The sequence below is a fragment of the Lissotriton helveticus genome, chromosome 5_1, assembly GCF_964261635.1.
Source record: "Lissotriton helveticus chromosome 5_1, aLisHel1.1, whole genome shotgun sequence".
Lineage (NCBI taxonomy): Eukaryota > Metazoa > Chordata > Amphibia > Caudata > Salamandridae > Lissotriton > Lissotriton helveticus.
Genome location: NC_136065.1, coordinates 1,029,356,018 through 1,029,374,957, shown reverse-complemented (window position 1 = coordinate 1,029,374,957; position 18,940 = coordinate 1,029,356,018). Strand labels below are relative to the sequence as shown.

The window sequence follows — 18,940 nt, the reverse complement described above, 5'->3', positions numbered from 1 at the left end:
GATTTTTTTTATTTCTAGGTTAATTTTCCCGCAGACAATGCAAATTAATGCACATTTCACACATATACACTAAGGCAGCAGATCCAGCTGCATATCGACCTATGAATATTTAGAAATACTATTAACTTTCCATGAACATAATAATTGGTTCCAAGGAGCCCTCCCACATACAGTTCACAATGTTAGGCTGTCTCTCAGTAATCATGGGGCAACCAGGCCAGTCTTAGCAGGCCTTGTACTGATGTACGTACATTAAAACAGTGTGACACGCTTGCACTTTTAAAACTTTTGATTATGCTGAATCAACGTCTGATGAAGTATGTTCTGCATACAATTACTACTGCTCCAGCAAGGGCTTCTGAAGCTGGTAAGGCTCAACTAATTATGCCTGCAAGTTGTCTTATTCAAATAAATGCCATTCTGGGTAAACTCCCTACCGGACAGAAGGAAATTCAATTTTGGATTGCACAAAAAACGAATCAGCTTGAGGCAGTGTTTCCCCATATGGGACCACTATGATCAATTTAGAATTGCCTCTATGTGTTTTCCACTTGGTATGGTTCCCCCTGTTGAGAAGTGCAATACGAGGGGTACTGTTTTTACAGCAATTTACACAGTCACCCACTGTACTGGGCCCATTGTGTTTAACCTGAAGTCCTTAAACAGATTCAGGTGGAACATGGAGCAGCACCTGTCCTGGATTTGAGGATGAAACTAATTGGCAAATTTGCCATAGTGTCCTCAATTATTTGAAATAAAAGGGGAGGCAGCTTCTTTGGTGATTCATCATCAGCTCACTTCAGTTCCACCAGCAGACCAATAACGCAAGTTTCCTAAAATTATTTCTGAAACATATATATCTCTAACTCATGACAGTTTGGGAACCAGGCCTAACAGAAGAAGAAGAATACTTTATTGTGTGATTACCTAAAATCATTTACAAATGCAATGCATATTACTTTCGAGATTAAAACAATAGGTTAGTAAAATGAGGTGTCTAGAAAGAGGTTTTGAAAACAGCTAGTAACTTATACATCCGTCAATCAGTACAATGTTTGTAGTGCATCTAATGGATAAAACATTGTGCAAGATGAAACAGTAATTATAATAAATTTGTAATGACCAACCTCAGGCTTCATAAGTCAGTGCCCTGGTATTAGTACATTTTAACCGTAAGGCTTAATACAGGATCACTAATGGCCAAGCTGTACAGTGATGTTAGTCTTCAACAACAGTAGGCATATAGTTAACATATTATTATGCTATTCTTTTTTTTGTTCTTGCATTTGGCATAAAATCTTTCCAGCTACAGCAAAGAACTTCCCAGCAGGTGCGAGCTCCATTGGTACTGTCATGGTATATATGAATGTTATAGCCTCCTCGGATGTTCTTACTTTGTTTTGGATGAACATTGTTCTTAAGTATATGTGCCTTGGGCTTACCAAGGCTGGACAGCAACAGATGACATGCTCTGTAGATTCTGTGTGATGTTGGTATAAGCGACATCCTCTGTTTCCAGCTGGTGTAGTTTTCCAATGTGCCCTGTAGACCTGTATCGGTAAGGTTAGAAGCCTGGTCTTAAGAACGTTTTGAAGAGCTTGTCTTCCCAGACCGGCTTTCAGGTATGGTTGGCATAGAGTGACTTCATGTGAGTGGGCAAGGCCCTCTGCGGCGCGGATGGCTCTGATCCTTTCGATGTCCTGGTTCCTTGAAATTATCTTTCCCTGCTTTTTTAGCAGGTTCTTTAAGCTGGCCGTTGGCAGTTGAATGACCGTTGTGAGATCAGCTGTCAGGCACAGTGTACTATTAGCTGACACAAGGTACCTTGCCCATCAACTAGTATTGTCCAGTAAGGCTAGTTGGAGTGCTTCCCTCAAGGTACCTTGGCTGGCCTTCATCACATGATGATACAGTTTCACTATATCTTTTTTACATTCTATGTCCATTGCTGTTAGATTAAACTCAGGTCGAATCAATGTGTGCCTTGTCGAGGGTGGTAACCTAAAAACCTTTCTGAAGGCCATAATGTGCAAATGCTCCAATTTATCGGACAATAAGCTAGGGAAAGCCAGATGGCCATAGCTTATTGTTGGAACTAGCTTGGCTTGTATTACTCTTCAAATGCCCTCCGTTGAATGGCTCACAAGCTCATTGGCAAATTTGCCACAGAGTCCTCAATTATTTTAAATAAAAGGGGATGCAGCTTCTTTGGCGAATCACCATCAGCTCGCTTCAGTTCCACCAGCAGACCAATAACGCGAATTTCCTAAAATTATTTCTGAAACATATATATCTCCAGCTCATGACAGTTTGGAAACCAGACCTTAAAGGTAGATCTGATGCCGAAACTACCAAGCGACACCTGAGTTTACTAAAAGGCAAAGGGATAAAAACAAAGCAAAAAATAAAACATGGACTAGATCTCTGCAACTCGAGCCTTCCAAAAAATTTTACTATCTACGTAACCATAAAACACTGAAACAACCTGATAGGTATCAGTATTTTGATACATGTCCTTGTCGATCCTTTCAGTACTCCCAGGACAAACGGTCAGAGAGAGGGGAATGAGGCAACCGCAGACAGGAGAAGTATGTGAAATTGAAAACGGACTCACAGTGCTCTTCTCATATCTTCATTAAAAAAAGAAAAACTTTCACAACAAAAAGCACAATTTGAAAAGAAGAAAGTGGCAGAAATTTCAGCTAAATATGTCATATATACTTAGAACTCTTCTTCAGAACAAGATGTGGGTGAGGACTCTGCTCGACAGTGCAGCAGAGGTCACCATTCTTCACCAGACTAATTAAGAGTTTCGGGTGATGAAACCGACAAATTACTACATACAAGTAGGAACTCCAGTTCGGCGCCTAAGCTCTCCTGATAGACTCTATGAGCTAGGCATACAAATTGCGGGTGACATACCTCGTACTATTAAAGTAATATTCTGTCAGAATTTAACTAATACATCTGACGTATATTTGCCACCTTAGTTTGTCAGAAAAGTTCCACAAGGCAAGGATGTAATCATGCCTTCTTTTCTGTTATTGTTCCAGAGGAAGTTAAAACAGCATAGGCTACAGAATGGGCTCTTGTTCAAGCCTCAGCATAATATCGCAAATAGGCGGGTTGGGATAAAGACACTTCATCATGCTATACCAAAAAGGTCAAGCCTGCAGGTGCAAGCGCAATCCCTAATAAACATAAAGCTAAACGCCCTTTTATGAAGATTATATCACAATTAGAATATCATGGTGTGATTTAACCCTGTGTCTCCCCTATGAATAGTCCTTTATTTCCTGTGCTTAAACCAGATCATTCCTATCGCCTAGTCTTGGAATATATGGAATTAAACAGTGACACACACACTTTTGCTGTACAGAATTCCTATATTCCCAATGGTGTTATATGTCAAAATATAGCACCTGAAAACCAACATACGACCGCCTTCACAGCGCTAAGGGCCCAGAGAAGGTTCTGTAGGCTCCCACAGGGGAATAAGAACAGTCCAGGTCTGTTTGCAATTAGAGTAACTTCAATTTTACAAGAAATTGAAAGAGAAGTGTTGACATATGTTGATGACATCTCACAGATGATGATTTAAATACACATTTGGCCAAGGTGTATCTCATAATTCCAGGATATGCTGAGCATGGCTATAAATTAAATATCCGAAAATCTAAACCTGCCTTTTTCAGTGGTCTGTTTCTGGGAATGTAAATTATCAAATGAAGGGAAAAGTCTAGCACTGCATTTTGTAGAGAAATGTGCTCTTTTACAACCACCAAATACCTTGAAATAGCTACATTCACTTTTGGGCTTTCTAAATTTTGGAAGAACATACATACCAGATTATCCACAATGGGTTAAACCATTGCACAACTAAATTATTCCTGATATTTCTCATAAATATAGGACTACAGTACATAAACTATTCTCAGAAACCTTTGAACAGACATGCTTGAGTTGAACACCTACATATGTGTGTTAACACTACCAACTTAGTGATCCATATAATTGAGGATTTCAATGGTTACACATATGTTTTATTCAATGATGGTGACATTGTGCCAAATGCATATAAATCACATTTATATTCCAATGCTGAAATGTTTTTGGAATCCACTGAAATCATTTTGACTACACTTCAAACAGCTGTTCTGAAGGGGAAATGCATAATTGTGGTATCTCCTTTTCCAGCCTTAGAGGCTAACACACAGGCCAGAGCACCTGATGCAAAAGCCTTACATCCAAAGTGGATCCAGTGGGCCCTTCCTTGACAGTTATTGATGTAGATTATGTTTTTGACCCTACTTTACAAACACATGAATATCTCCAGTATGAGTAAGAATACCCCGTGTCTAGTTGCCTCTAGATCAGCATCATTTCATAATATATAGTGATGGTTCAGCCCGGCCCGCGGTTGGTACAAAATACAAATAATCAGCAGCATATGCTGCGGTAAAGGGTGTCATGAAAAATGGTGTATTTCAGGCACAAAAAGGCTCACCTGGCTGAATGGAAAGCTTTGGTTCTGCTTTACATTATGCACATTCAGAATTCCCAACACTCATAGTGTGTGATTCCTATTACTGAGCTCAGGTCTTTAATGATAATGTGCGTTATTGGTGCTTGAATGGATTCACTGATTCTAAAGGCAGTGGTGGATGGTTCTTTTACCAGGGAGGAGAGCCACACACACACATACCTCACTCACATCCATGCCTTCACACATGAACACATACCCTTTCACAACACTCACTAACAAATACACATACATTCATACATCCACTCATGCACACACCAAACATTAAAAAACATTTCAAATGTACCTTAATTGCAGCTCTTCAAGAGGGAATCCTCGAAGGTCCCAGAAGGGTTAGGACTGCAGCCTTTCCTCATTGGCTGACCTTTATTCAGTGACTTCTGACCCCCGCACTGTCTGTGATGAAGTGTCACTGATTGACCTGGGCACTTCAGAGCTTAAAACTGAAGTTCCAAGGTCTGAGGCAATTGGTGACACACCACCTCATCACGAGGGCCTCGAGGCACTTTTGCCAGATGGAGAAAGTCACAGCCACAGAGCTGTGAAATCCTGAGTCTGGCAAAGTTTAGCACAGGCAGCTGGAAGACTGCACATTTAGCCAGGTCTAGCTACTGCCTGCCTGACCTGAAGAAGAAGAGTGTCTGTCAGGTTGACCTTTGTTTAGCCTGACAGACACTCTTCTTGCCTGGAAAAAGGTGTGGGCATGGTCCCTCAGCCCATACGATGGGCCAATTCTGTCTAAAAGAAATGCTATAAAGCATTAATTGCTTTGGAGAAAGGTGGCGGCATTGACGGATGCTTGCCATGGGGTCATGGAATTCACATATTGAGTCATCAATGCGTTGGTATATACGTTGCAGGGAATTCATTGTCTAATGAATCTGTCAAGGCAGCTGTTCAAACAGTGTGTGAGGCTTGTCTACTCGTTCACATATGAGAATTGATGAAGACATAAAGGCTGCAGTCACTGATTCAGCTAGTGGCGAGCAGTTGCCTAAAGGCTATTCAGCAAAATACTCCTATATGTTGAGTTCTCACATTATTTCCTTTGCCTGCATGGTGATCAAGTGATACCCAACAGGGACCACAGGTTAGAGTTAATAATAGCTGCTAATTATGGATTAGCGTCTGCCCATGCTGGTTGGACGGCAACAGTTATTTACTAGAGAAACAGCAAGGCTTTTATGAACGGACTAAAAACGTTTTCCTTTTCTGTGGCATTTGTCAACAAACTAAAAGTTCCACTGTTGTACACCCATCACAGACCCCTCTTTTAGCTTCAAATAACCGATTACAATGTGTCTATTTAGATCACTGGCTGGAAATCACTCCATTCGGATGGTACCTTTATATGTATCTTAGAGGCTGATGATTCTTGTTCTCAATGTCCATGGGTGTGGCCACAGCGATCAGCTGATGCTAGAACTGTTATCAAAGACTTGCAAGTCTTTATTGGTACATGTGCAGTTGCAGCATTCCACTTCAACCACTTCTGTAGCTTACCAGGACACTATGGGCACCCTGGGTGCTGCAGTGCATTTTTCTGCCTCCTATCATCCTGTGGGAAATTCAATAGTGGAACGAAAAAACCATGACTTAAACCAGTCCTTAACACCTAGAGTATTAAGTTCAGGTTGTCGATAAATCTATCATCTGTATGGCGTCCAGAAAGCATTAAATAATCTGCCTAGGTCTTTGTGTGATCCGACTCCATACGACGTAATCTTTGGGTCCAAATGTATGTTCCAGATCTTGACAACTCTGGTACAGTGACTGGAAATACTTTCGTAGACATCAATGAACGTTTTGCTGTCTTATAGGAATTACAAAACGTCCGAGATGAGCACTCCAATGTGAATTCTAAAAGCTATGCTACTGAGGAAGAGAAAAAGCAACCAGAGGTTTCTGACTGCATTCCTAAAGTTGGTGATCTAGTCCAAGAAAAGATGGCAGATAAAAAAGAGCTTTTCCTGTCCTATCGTGCACCAATGCCTCTCCTTGCTGTCTAAGGTAGTCAAACTATGATTTTGCCACTGCTTGCTGCTTCAATACAGAAAAACAAGTTTCCATTGAGTTGTTCAAATTACACCATGTGGCCAGTTCTACATTGTAGGCTACGAGGTTTCTTGGTAGCCTCTTCACACTTCTTCCTACACTGCACAAAATCCCTCTACATGCTCTAAGCAGTCCAAATCTTTCTGTACCCTGGCTGGGGTCTTCAGATGCTGAACTTTCATTCTTTCCAGTTTATGATGAGACACTGGACGTGTTTCTAACATGCGGTTACTGTTTTCAACTGCTGCTCCCTGCAATGAAGTTATATACTATCAACTGCCTTGGGAGGTACCTACGTGCTCTCCTTTGCATGATGAGGTCCCTATTTTTACTCTGTCTGCCTCTGGTTATTTTGTCACTAATAATTATTTTTCTTCAGACTCCTCGCATACTTCCCTGCATGGTGACCATGTACTTTTCCTTTGGCCCAAAAAAAACTTATCTGATTCCATCTTGGTCCTTGTTGGAAGTAGGGGTCCTTTTCCCTCACCGCTGCCACCAAATGCTGGAGGCGGGAGTCCCTGACCGCTCGTTTCAACGTTAGCCTAAGTAAGGACACAATCTAAGATAGCCCTTCTTACCCCCTTAGTAGCTTGGCATGAGCAGCCAGGCTTATCTAAAAGGCACACGTGTACAATATGTGCAACTACACTCACAGCAACCCAATGATGTCAATACAAATAGACTCCATACAAGTTTTTATAAAATGAGTATAGTCTTTATATAAGAAGTTATACGATATGACCACACAATACAAAATTAACATATAAGAATGGGTAGTATTCCCTCCGGTGGGTTGGTAGGTTCTAATCCCAACCACCGCTTCTAACCAACAGTTAAGCTCACTTCTAACCGTTTCCAAAAGATTAGGCAAGTCATATTGCACACACGTTGTAAAAGAAAAGAAATACTGCAATGCGCAGCAATATTCTCTTGTACTGTGCAACAGAGAAACAATGCCATACGTAGCACCGGAGTCATGTACTTTGCAATAGAAGGAACAATGCAATGCGTATCACTACCAGCATGCCCTGTACCAGGAAGAAACAAAACAATGTGTCACGCTACAATCATGTACTGTGCAAGGAAGAAATATTACACTGCGCCACGTTATAATCAGATACTGTGCGATGAAGAAATAATTAAATGTGCCACGTTACAATCATGTACTCTGCAAGGGAAAAATGACGCAGTGCGTACCGCACCAAGCATGTAGGTCGTCAGGACAAATGAGGTCAGGCGTCATACGACAGTTCGATAGTTAGTTAGCAGCAATAATGCAAAGTGTAATACGACAGTTTAGGTGTTTTGTTAACAGTGCCCCTAATATGGATTATTGATAACACAAAAGTACTGCTTCTCACTCCGGCCCCAGTACTGCCCCTCCTTGGGTCAGCACGGGCCTAGATCCGAGCCGAAGCAACAGGCTCATGCAGCTGACAGAAGCGAGAGGCAGAGAGAGTGTCCCTACGGGCCCGCACCCCACGCCAGGTGGTGATCCACGTTACCTGGGGGGCACCACCCCACTCTCCTCTCCTTCAGCGACTTGGGCCTTGATCCAGAAATCCGTCAATGGGTACAGCAAGCTCGGGCTGGCAGCTCAGCTTCTCCGGGGCTGCTGGTCTGGGCGCTGCTTTTTTACTCCGAGGGCCCAATGAACTGGCCCTCCTTCCAGTAGACTCAGTGAACACCAAGACCCGCCCTCTGTACTGTGGAGATTTACTTCGAAGTCAGTGAACACACTACCCAGGCACTCCTCACCAGTGCCTCAGGTTGCAACTCGACACGCACTCTGCACGTTCGAGACTCGCCTCTTCTCTGGTGCTCACGATGACCCGCACTCTTCACCAACGCCTCTGCTTGCACCTTGACATGAACCCTGCGTGTCTGAGTCTCTCCTCTTCTCCCGGTGCACACGATCTTCAGGCACTCTTCACCAATGCTCTTGCTTCACCACGACACGCACTCTGCGCGTCCAAGGCTCACTTCTTCACTCGGTGCACACCACAACCAGGCGATCTTCACCAACGCCTTGGCTGCACCACAACACACACTCTTCGTGTTCGGGTCTCACTTCTGCACTCGGTGCACACGATGACCAGGCTCTCCTCACCAACGCCCTGGCAGCACCAGGACATGCACCCTGCGTGTCCAAGACTTAGCTTACTCCTGCGTGCCCTCGATCACAAGGCACTTCTGAGGGTCTCAAGCTGCAACAGCACACGCACAGCACATTGCTTGAGACCTCCCCGGAAACATTTATTTTCCTGTGTTTCCAAGCAAGAAGCCAGCTCACCTTGGGCCCTTGGGGCAACAAGACACAGCACAAAGCACAGTCTTCTTCAAGCAGGGGGGCCCAGCGCCTCCAAGCACAGTACCAACAGCCGCTCCCTTGGTTAGAACATCAAACTGCAAACCAGCCCCAGATCACGAAGCAAGGTTTGGTCTTTGCACAGCAGTCTGTTCAGTTGCTCCTTCTTTAGCAGAGGTTCCTCTTGACCACAGAATGGGTCCAAGCCTTTCAGTCTCAATCCATTTCTGTTTCAATCCAACATTCAGGGGCTTCAGCTCTCATAGTTATACCCCTTAATGTCTTTGAAGTTTGTTTGTGCTCCGGGGTCCCTGACCCCTCTCTAAATCGGTTCTGGTGTCTCCCTCCCAGTGTCACCTTTCTCCCTTTGATATTGGGGGTCTGGATCTTTAATCACTCAGCAGGAGATGGGTCAATTGGTTTATAGCACCAGCCCAGGCCTTTTCACCGCCTGGGCTTCTCCTCCCCCTACTCTCCAGATGCAGGACAGCCTGGTGTTATCTCCACCCCTCCCTGGGTCAAGACCTCTCCCAGCTCCTCTCACCTTCCAGATACAGAGAGACAATCCACATTTCAGCAGAGACACACAGAAATGCCTAAAGCACAAAACTCAGCCACTTTCTAAAAGAGTGGTTTCTGAACACACAGTGACAAAACCACCTTAACAGAAAGATGTGTTATGACACTGTGAGTTCATACATAATAAACCTCACCTCCCCATAATAAACTTACAGGAAACTAGGCTAACAAACACAACACCCAATCTCCCCCATTCTGTCCTATGGGCAGGATGGCCTTTCAGCAGTGAAAAATGAAATGGAGTATATTTCACTGTCAGGACATAACACACACCTTAGAATATGTCCTGTCTTTTACATACACTGCACCCCCCCCCCCAGAGATTACCCAGGACCTACCACAGGGGTGCCCAATATGTATGTAAAAGGGAAAGTCAGTCCTGACAAGTGGTTACACTTGTCAGGACAACATGCTGATTTAGCAAACTGCGCACAAGCCCTACACTGCAGGTGCGAGTTCCCTTCTCCTTGGGCCCTTGCATTCCTAGCCCTGGCACACACAGTGCACAACACTAGGGAATTTTCTAGTAAGGCAAACATACCAATCATGACCAACCAATTACCATTACATTTTACTTAGGGAACACTTGAACTTTGACACTGATCAGCAGTGGCAAAGTACCCAAAGCATCTAAATTGGCAACTCTATGTCAGGAGAACAGTCTAGGGGGAAAGCAAAATGTTTAGGGAAATTTAGCTAAAAAGGCCAAGTCCTACAGTCCTACAGTTGGATTTTTCTTTCCTTGTTTTTTTTTCCTCCTATGGATTGGCTATATTAAAGGTTTCTTTCTAATATTGAATGGGTACTATCTTCCAGATCGTACTTCACCAGAAGCTGTAGCTCAGGTGCTTGTTCCCATTCTTCATCACATAAGGTCTGAAGAGACTTGTCCCTGGTGAACAATAATGCATTCACTGTCCATGATGGTATTGTTTGGGATAAGGTTCCCCATGACACTTTTGGTTCAACAAAAACATTGCAAATTCCATATGTTTTTTAGGATGCTATGGATGAAATTCTCTCCCCAAGCTCCATATATGATGAAAGAGATGTTATGACTGTTTCCAATATGCTATCTGAATTAAAATCATACAAATGATGATTTGTATTTGAATTCTTCAAATTATGGTGAAATGTTTTTCTACCATCATTAGGCACATCCCTATTTACACATAACTAGTACTCCACATGCTGCTTTTAATTATGCACAGTGGGAACACTGCCTGAAACCACCCGTGGGTGATTATAAACAATATTTAAAGAAGTTCCCTTATGTTTCTGGTCATGTGCCTATGGATCCTGTTTATTATTTTTATAAACTTACACATTCACCATCTAAGAAGAATATGCTCACGCACACAAAGTTAATTTATTCCAAATTATTTATTTCACAGTTAGTCCTACATGGTTATGAATATTAGAAGGACACTATTGAGCTTAAATCTGTTTGTGGTACAAGACACTGGCAGGTGCAGGGAATGATGCCTTGTTTAGGGCTTGTCTGATCCCTCCCCAAATTATATTTTTAGACAAAACAGGCACAATAGAATTAATGTCTTGGATTGGCCAATGCTAAAAAATCTAATACACCAAGCATTCCCGCTATTGGCCAATTTGAAAATTGGCAACACTTCATTAATTTCACTGAAAAACAGCTCAATGAGATGGTGCAAAATTGAACTTACAATTTGTCCTTTCCTAGTCCTGGTAGGTGTTTAATATGACCCATTGATATCAATAGTTGCATTGCCTATTGTTTTAATTCTTCCAAGGGGATTATGGCAAGCAATCCTGAACCCTGGTATATTCACTCGCGACACTCTGGAACAGTTACTACCTATAGCGTATGAAAGTTATGTCAGCTTACCGCGATGGACCGGTACCCCGCTTTGATGGACCTGAAGGTAGGTGTTTGTGGTGTGTGCGTGTATAGATTGTAAAGGGTGTGTATGTTGGTGTGGTGCATTGCAGTATGCACACAATATCTTCACAACACATAACCTACATACATACATGCATCCACCCCAATTTGTGCCCTGCTCTACATTTCGACAGCTTAGCATCAACTTGAACTATTTAGGGACTCCAGACACCATATATCAGTTGTGACTCTTAAGAGTGCATGCCTTTTAGGTTTGGCATCTGCGTTCTCTGGATGATGAGCATAATAATCAAGGGAGTCAATAGAGTAGTCTTCTTCCTGGATGATATTCTGGCGTATGGGAGGAACGCAAGTGAGACAGGAGGCTGAGGAGTGTCTTGGATATCCTTAAGATGAATGGATTGACCTTGAGGAAAGACATATGTACATTTTTCCAAGATGGGCTGGATTACCTTACACGTCATGTTTCGGTCAAAGCTATAGGAATTAAAGTGAACATTCTGAGTGTGAACGAAGATGCTTCTGCTCCCACAGACAAGGACCAACTAGTCAAGTATTATTGTTGAGCATTTTGTCACATTTGTTACACAGGTTCACAACAAGATGGTAGAACTGTGAAAAGTACTTAAGAAAAGTGGAGGTATGTATGGAGTGAGCAGTGTAGTGCTGCTTTTTGAAAGATCAAGCAGGACATGGTTTCTGAACAGCCACATAAACTGATTAAAGGAGGAGAAAGGAGGAGATAACTGTGATTGCATCAAGGACTTTGCTGGGAGCTCTGCCTACATATTCTAACATTGAACATGAGGCACTGGTGTTATGACGGGTTGTTCAAAATTGTATGTGGGTGTAAGAAACCAGGTTATTAGATGAGAGGGGTGAGAGCCACACTCAAGTAATAAGCACAATCCTTGTCAGGGTGAACCATAGTAGTCACAAAATAAACCTGTTCTTAACCTGCTAGTCGCTTGGCGTAAAAGCAGTCAGGCTTAGGTTAGAGGCAATGTGTAAAGTATTTATGTAGCATTAAAGCAGTAACACATTGAAAACACATCACAAGAAAAATCTCCAAATCAATTCAGAAAACTAGATTAAATTTTAATAACTAAAATGTCACCAAAATGACAAAATTTCAATCAGTAGAACCTGAGTAATTAATTTATACATTTTCAGGGGAAAATAGCTCCAATAAGCACAGAGCGCCACTTACAATTATCTGGCCTTGCTGGACCGGGTCAAATACACAATGTCAGGTTAACTACGATGGAGAATAAGTCAGATACAAGAAACCAGGTTCATCCCCATGAAAAGTTTAGATTAAATTTGTCAATGGTGGGGCAGGCAGACCTAGAAGTCAGGAAGGGACTGGGTACAGCCCATAGCCTACCCTTTGTGGATCTGGAAGCGCTGAGTACATCCAGCCGGGACATCCTGTTCAGGAGAGAAACACCATGTGCCACACCCAAAGCCCTTTCGTCCCCATGACTGGAAGGAATACACAACACACCACAAAAGAGCCATTCACAGTCATGTAACCCTGGGCACTGGCACATTTGGTTTAGGTAGAAAAATGCCAATTTCTAAAAGTTGCGTTTTCAGAATAATAACTTAAAATCTAACTTTACATATAAAGAGGATTTAAATTTACAATTCAAATGAGTGGAAGTAGTATTTCTCTATATGTTCCCAAACTGAAGTTATCACTTATTAAGTGTATTAAGGTAAACAAATGTTAATCTATTGGAAAGAAAAACTTACAACAATGCAAAGAGACTTGAGGAATTTTTCACGGTTAAATCTAAAACTTAAGTTCACATGTCCTTATGTTTTTGAATACTATTCACCCTTCCCTGTGTTCTGTTAGGGCCTACTTAGGGGTGACTTACAAGTACTTAAAAGGAAGATTTAAGCCTGGCAAAAGGTTTTGATTTGCCAGGTCAAAATGGCAGTTTAAAGCTGCACTACAGACCGCAATGGTAGGCCTGAGACATGTTTTGCAGTTTGTTGATAATATGAGCATATGCAATGTTACAGACTTCTTGCAAGAGGTTGTCATCAAGGAAGAGTATTAAAAAGACATTGTAACAGATAATGGGACCCAGTTGGTGTTGATGAAAATGAAACGTTTCCTCAAATAAACTGGAATCTGCCACAAAACACTGTTATTGCATCATTCTAGGAGCAATGGACTTGTTAAGAGAGACAATTGGGTGATTAAAGACCAATTGCATATGGCCTCAAGGCCTCAGTATCATCTGGGGGTCTGCAATGAAAGACTTGTTGAGGACAATCAGAACCTCACTGCATGTCGGCACTGGGGTTTCAACTTTATTCTATTGAGTGAAAGGTAGCTGGTTCATGTCTGAATGAGACATGGATGGGTCATAAACAAGTGGATGATGCAAAGATTGGATGTGAGTTGGTCATGTCGAGAGTGGAATAAAGCAGGTGTTGCATGACTGAAGGAAATTTCAGAATGTTTTGGGGGAAAGTGGGAGAATGAAAAGGGTCAAAAAAGATGCTGACACGCTGAAATGTTAAGCATGGTTCTCTGCACCAGTACAAGTAAAAGAAGTGAGGATTATGTGTGGGTGTTTTAGGATAGCAACATATAAAGTATACCAAACAACAGGTCCATGTTTTTAGGTGATAGGTTGTGTGCTGACAATGCGGTTACAGATGATGTGAAAGATGGAGTTCCATAAAATGCACTGGAGAATGGGATTATGGAGAAGGTTTAAATCCATTGCCAGTTTGTTTAAAAGATTATGTGATGGACTAGAGTCACCTGCATCTATTATGCTACTCTTACCACACAAGTACCTCTTTTTTTCCTATAAATATGTTTGTGTAGAAGGGGTAGGTTTGGAGTTTTTCAGATTTTATCACATATATTAATTGAGCATTCTGGAATGTTGGGGAGGGGTTGCTGCTATGAGTGCAGAGATGTTGGCTGCTGTTGAACTCAATATACCCTTTGTTAGTCCACCCAGCTTGTGTCGCCTTTGAAACCTTGCATATAACTCTCCATAGTGTAGTAGTTGAACTGATTGTGCGTCCTTTGATCCTCAGTAGGGGTAATAGTATAAACTCTCACTATTGAATGTGATACGATTGATATAAATGTATATACAAATTCTGCCTTCTCATCCAAATCACCCACCTGAATATTATTTCACAAAATTAAAAATCACACATGAATAACCTAAATTATTGCAAGTGTCTTATATCTTAAGAAGCAAATTCAAAAAGTCATAATCAAGGTGGATTTAGCTTCATGTGCACCAACTCACCTGGGGCCAGATGTACGATGGAAAATTGGCATATATATCGGCAGGTAGGCATTAGCTGATGTAGGGTGTTTTTAACCATTTAGGGACTGCTACATAATATTGATTAAATGTGCTTATCAAATTTGTCTGTCTACGTTTTCATGGTCATTTCAAGCATTCTCTTACATGTGCTATAGTATTGACTGATGGTCCAATTCTGAAGAAATATACCAACCACTGAATCACAATCTGTTCAGAAGTCCTCCTGAAAACATTCCAGGAAGCATGATTTGAGTACAAAGTATTTCAAAGACACAGACCTGTGCATCTTAAATTGAATTCAAAGTTTTCTGAGTGAGATGTGATTAAACTGAAAGAGCTTACCAATCATAGAGATATTTTGTAATAGCCAGGGAAGACAGACATGATCAGTAAAAACATCTGGGGTTGTCACATATCTCATGTACCCATTACCCAGCAGCACTGGATGTTTTAGACATACATAAAGTCTCTCTGTCATGATATCTTGAGCATAATTTAGATAGGCTTTCTGCTGTGAGCAACTAAATACTTACCAAAGGGGCTGAAGGGGATCTAAATTCAATTTAATTGATTAAGTAATTCCATTGCAAAGTGCTATTCAGCAATACCAACTAAAATCGTGTTTCACAGGATTAACTTCTTGATAGATGTCTAAGCAATTTAACTACCTGGCTTTTTTCGCCTTAAAGAAAAATATATTGTAGACATCAGGGAATTTTTGGAAAATATGAAGGAAAATTTCATTGAGTGACTATAAAGTGAAAAAGAAACTATGGAAGACAATCATGTTGATAGATAATTCAAAACCACATGATTACTTGCACTTTTGCAGATGGTTTCTTAACCTGCTCCCCATTTTTTGTTCATGTAAAATAATTTTGCCCTATATGTTTAATTTCTGGACTTGTTCTCCTTGCAACTGTGGAAGAAAGGTTCTTTATGCTAACCATGCTGTTCTCAATTTCAGTAGATTTATGTGCAGATTATTCTTCAAAGTTGATGACATTGATCCATTTAGCTCCCAATAGAGCTCTCTAACCAAAGAGAAACTTGTGTTCTCCCTGTAACAATTATCTAAGGGGATCTAAAAGGTTCCATCATTAATGTAAACGTGACTGCCACATTTGTAGATAAAAGATCAAATATAATAGCTAGCCAAAAAAGTTTGTTCCACTAACTGGGTGGATCCCATTGTAAATGTGTCATCTGTAAGCATACATAAGGAACTGGAAAGATGCAATATCATTAACCTTTTTAGCTACAGATCCAATCTCACTGTCTGAAGTGGATTTCTTAAAAATATCAACACCACCTAAAGAATATGATTAACTCTCTTGGGAGGGGAGAAAGCTTGTAGAGAACATGTGTACAGGGTTACATAAATAAACTGTAGTCTCTGCAATAGTATCAAACAAGTGTTTTAATTGGATGAGTACTCTGCATTATGTAATAAACTAAGTGATTATAAAGTACAAGCCCAATACAAAACGATCTTATGAGGCAGCCTTTAAAAGCCACTCATTAACCTAAGAAAAGATGTGAATACGGGCGATTTGTAAACAAAATACATTTGTGGACAAAAGTGAGTCCAGGTGATCATCCACTACCACCATATCGGGGAATCATCTGAGACTGTTCCTGGTTGGAATGTGGATAAACGCATTTTGCAGTTGTCGAGTCCTTGAAACCCAAAAGCCTTTTTATCCTCCTTATACCTGGCATCACTTTCTCTTGCACACGGTTAGGTGAAGGCTTTTTAGCCTCCTTCAGAATTAAATAATTTATCGAGTGTTAGATTAGAGCAGAGTCCATATATGTGCTCATGGCACCATTGACGACACCAAATCCAAAGTTAGTGGGTTTCCTTCTTTCCTTAATGGCGTGGAAGACACGCTAATGCACATAAGGATGGCCGTTTTGAGTGTTAGCAGACAACAAAGTAAGTAACCCTTCGTCGCCCTGCCTAAATGTCTTCGAGGAGAGACAGGAATTCTGACCTAGCTATGGTTGAAACAATGGTGGGGATTTATACAGTTTTGATGGTCCACTGGTTGTACTCCTCTTTTCATTATACAGTCTATAACATTTCAACAACCTAGAGAATAGTGATTAAATAATTTTTGGGCACGATGAATGCCTCACACCTGTTTGTAGGGTTTCTAACAAAGCAGAATCATGTTGGCTCCTGTGCCAGAATTGAGTTGAACATTTCTCCAAAATGTGTTTTTAACTTTACCCCCTGGAGACATGGCATAACACTGTTGTTTTAGTCCATTATGAGAAAGGTTTAATTGCTCCATTTCACACTCTGCTTCACCCATTCACCTACCCCCTGTTCATACAGGGTTCTCCTGGAGAAAACAACTACTCTTGAAAGAGTTTCTTATCCATTGAGGTCAGTAGTAGTTCATACCATTAAACAACACAAATTGTGTGAGAAGGAACCCTATGATGAAGCATGCCATCTAAGGGTGGGTGAGAGTTCTCATCCTTACTAAGTATACCTGTCATAGATCAAGCGAGAGAGGCACCCCTACGATCCTAGGATTGTAGAGCTCACTGCAGTAATTAGACAAGGTGCATTTATTGTGATAGTATATTTAAGAATAGCACACCCAGCTAATGGCAATGCTTAAAGAAATACCAATAGCCAATGGCTGATGGGGCTGACCAAAGCCCAATTTATTTAGTGTATGTTGATGTTCTATACATGCAGCAGTATATGTGCAGCATGCGGTCTCTAGGCAAGACCTAAAAAAAGAGGTCTCAGAGAATACAACTTTTTTGCCAGATGCATCAAGAGTTTTCCCGTTCCCAAAGTTTGCGAACAATAAAAAGCCTTTTGGGATGCATCATCCCAAAAAAGGCATTTGCAAAATAGGGAATCGCAAATTTTGAGATTACCTATTTTGCGAATGCATTTAAGGAATCGCAATTTGCAATTCCTTAAATGCTATACAGGAAGCAAAAACAATTGCAACCTGGCTTTAAGGAATCACAAATTGCAATCAACTCCAAGTTGGTGGTAATTTGAGAATTCCAAGAAAAATTCACTTTTTTGCATTTTTCTAAGTGCCATGTGGCGGGCATGTATGTGCGCCACATGTGCACACTTGCATGTTTCAGGGGTGCAACAAGGTGTCCATTTTGCACCCGTGCACCCTTGAAACCACAGGCGCAATTTGCGAGTACCTATTGGGTATCGCAAATTGCACATACAATTCCCATTCATTCCTATGGGCCTCGCAATTTGCAAATAAGGAATTTGTAAGATTCGCAATTATTATTGCGAAACTTACATACATTGAATTTTGCAATTCCATAATAGCGAATCGGTAAAATTTGCTATTATGGAATCGAAAAATCCAATATTGATACATCTGACCCTTTGTCTTTTGAAAAGTTGCAATTTGTTTTGAAAGGCCATTTTAGGGGCTCACACAACTTAGGCATTAGATGCACACATTGTGATAAATCAGAATATTAAAGAATGTTGTGGAATGTGATGGGAGAAATTAATTAAATTGTAATGTTTACCAATTTCTGTGACTAAAATTTAGCAGTTTGTTTCTGAATGGGTAATTTTCAAATAATGTGTCATTAGTCCTGCAATGTAAAATATGCCTTTAATAAATAAGGAGACTTAACAAAATCTTATTTTATATCACATCATATAATACAAAATATTGGGGCAGAGTAGCAAATTTAGCGTCTACAAATGCTATGTGCATTAGAAATAATGATGATACTGGCTGTAAAGTGTCTTACTGGTGCACCTACTTTGATTGAAGCCCTTCCATCCCAAACGGCTGAAGAAGATATTGATGGACAAGTTTATCCCGCAGGGTTCCAGCCAGCTTGATTTTCTTTCTCGATCGGTGGAGGTTGATGATGTACAGTGTTACTGATCCTCGAACATAATTATGACTGCGTTCAGAAAAGAGGAAAATTAAAATAAATACTGGAAACAAAGCACAAAATATTTAAATGTATTAATATAAATTACAATTTAAAGACAAGAAATGATGAGTCAGACCATAAATCCCAGACAAGTCAGGGTATTTTCAATTAAAGAAAATATAAATGATGTGGGTGGTATTTAAGGAAATAGTTAAGCCACTTCCCAGGGCAAGAGCAAACAATGAATATACAATACGCTTGGTGTGAATAACACTTTATTGAGTTACAGTGATACAAAATGTTTAAAAATAGTACCATCAAGTTAATGAGAAGAGTGGGGGCCAACTATTATGTTA

At 40.9% G+C, this 18,940-nt stretch overlaps 1 protein-coding gene across 1 annotated transcript in view; it reads right to left on the bottom strand.

Annotated features, from left to right (window-relative positions):
* The window catches only part of HPSE2 (heparanase 2 (inactive)), a 1,420,589-nt gene that overhangs the window by 47,057 nt on the left and 1,354,592 nt on the right, over positions 1–18,940 (bottom strand). Inside the window, exon 10 of the mRNA XM_078640469.1 lies at positions 18,465–18,611. Within this exon, the coding sequence (XP_078496595.1) occupies positions 18,465–18,611 (147 nt within the window). The remainder of the gene's footprint in view (positions 1–18,464; positions 18,612–18,940) is intronic.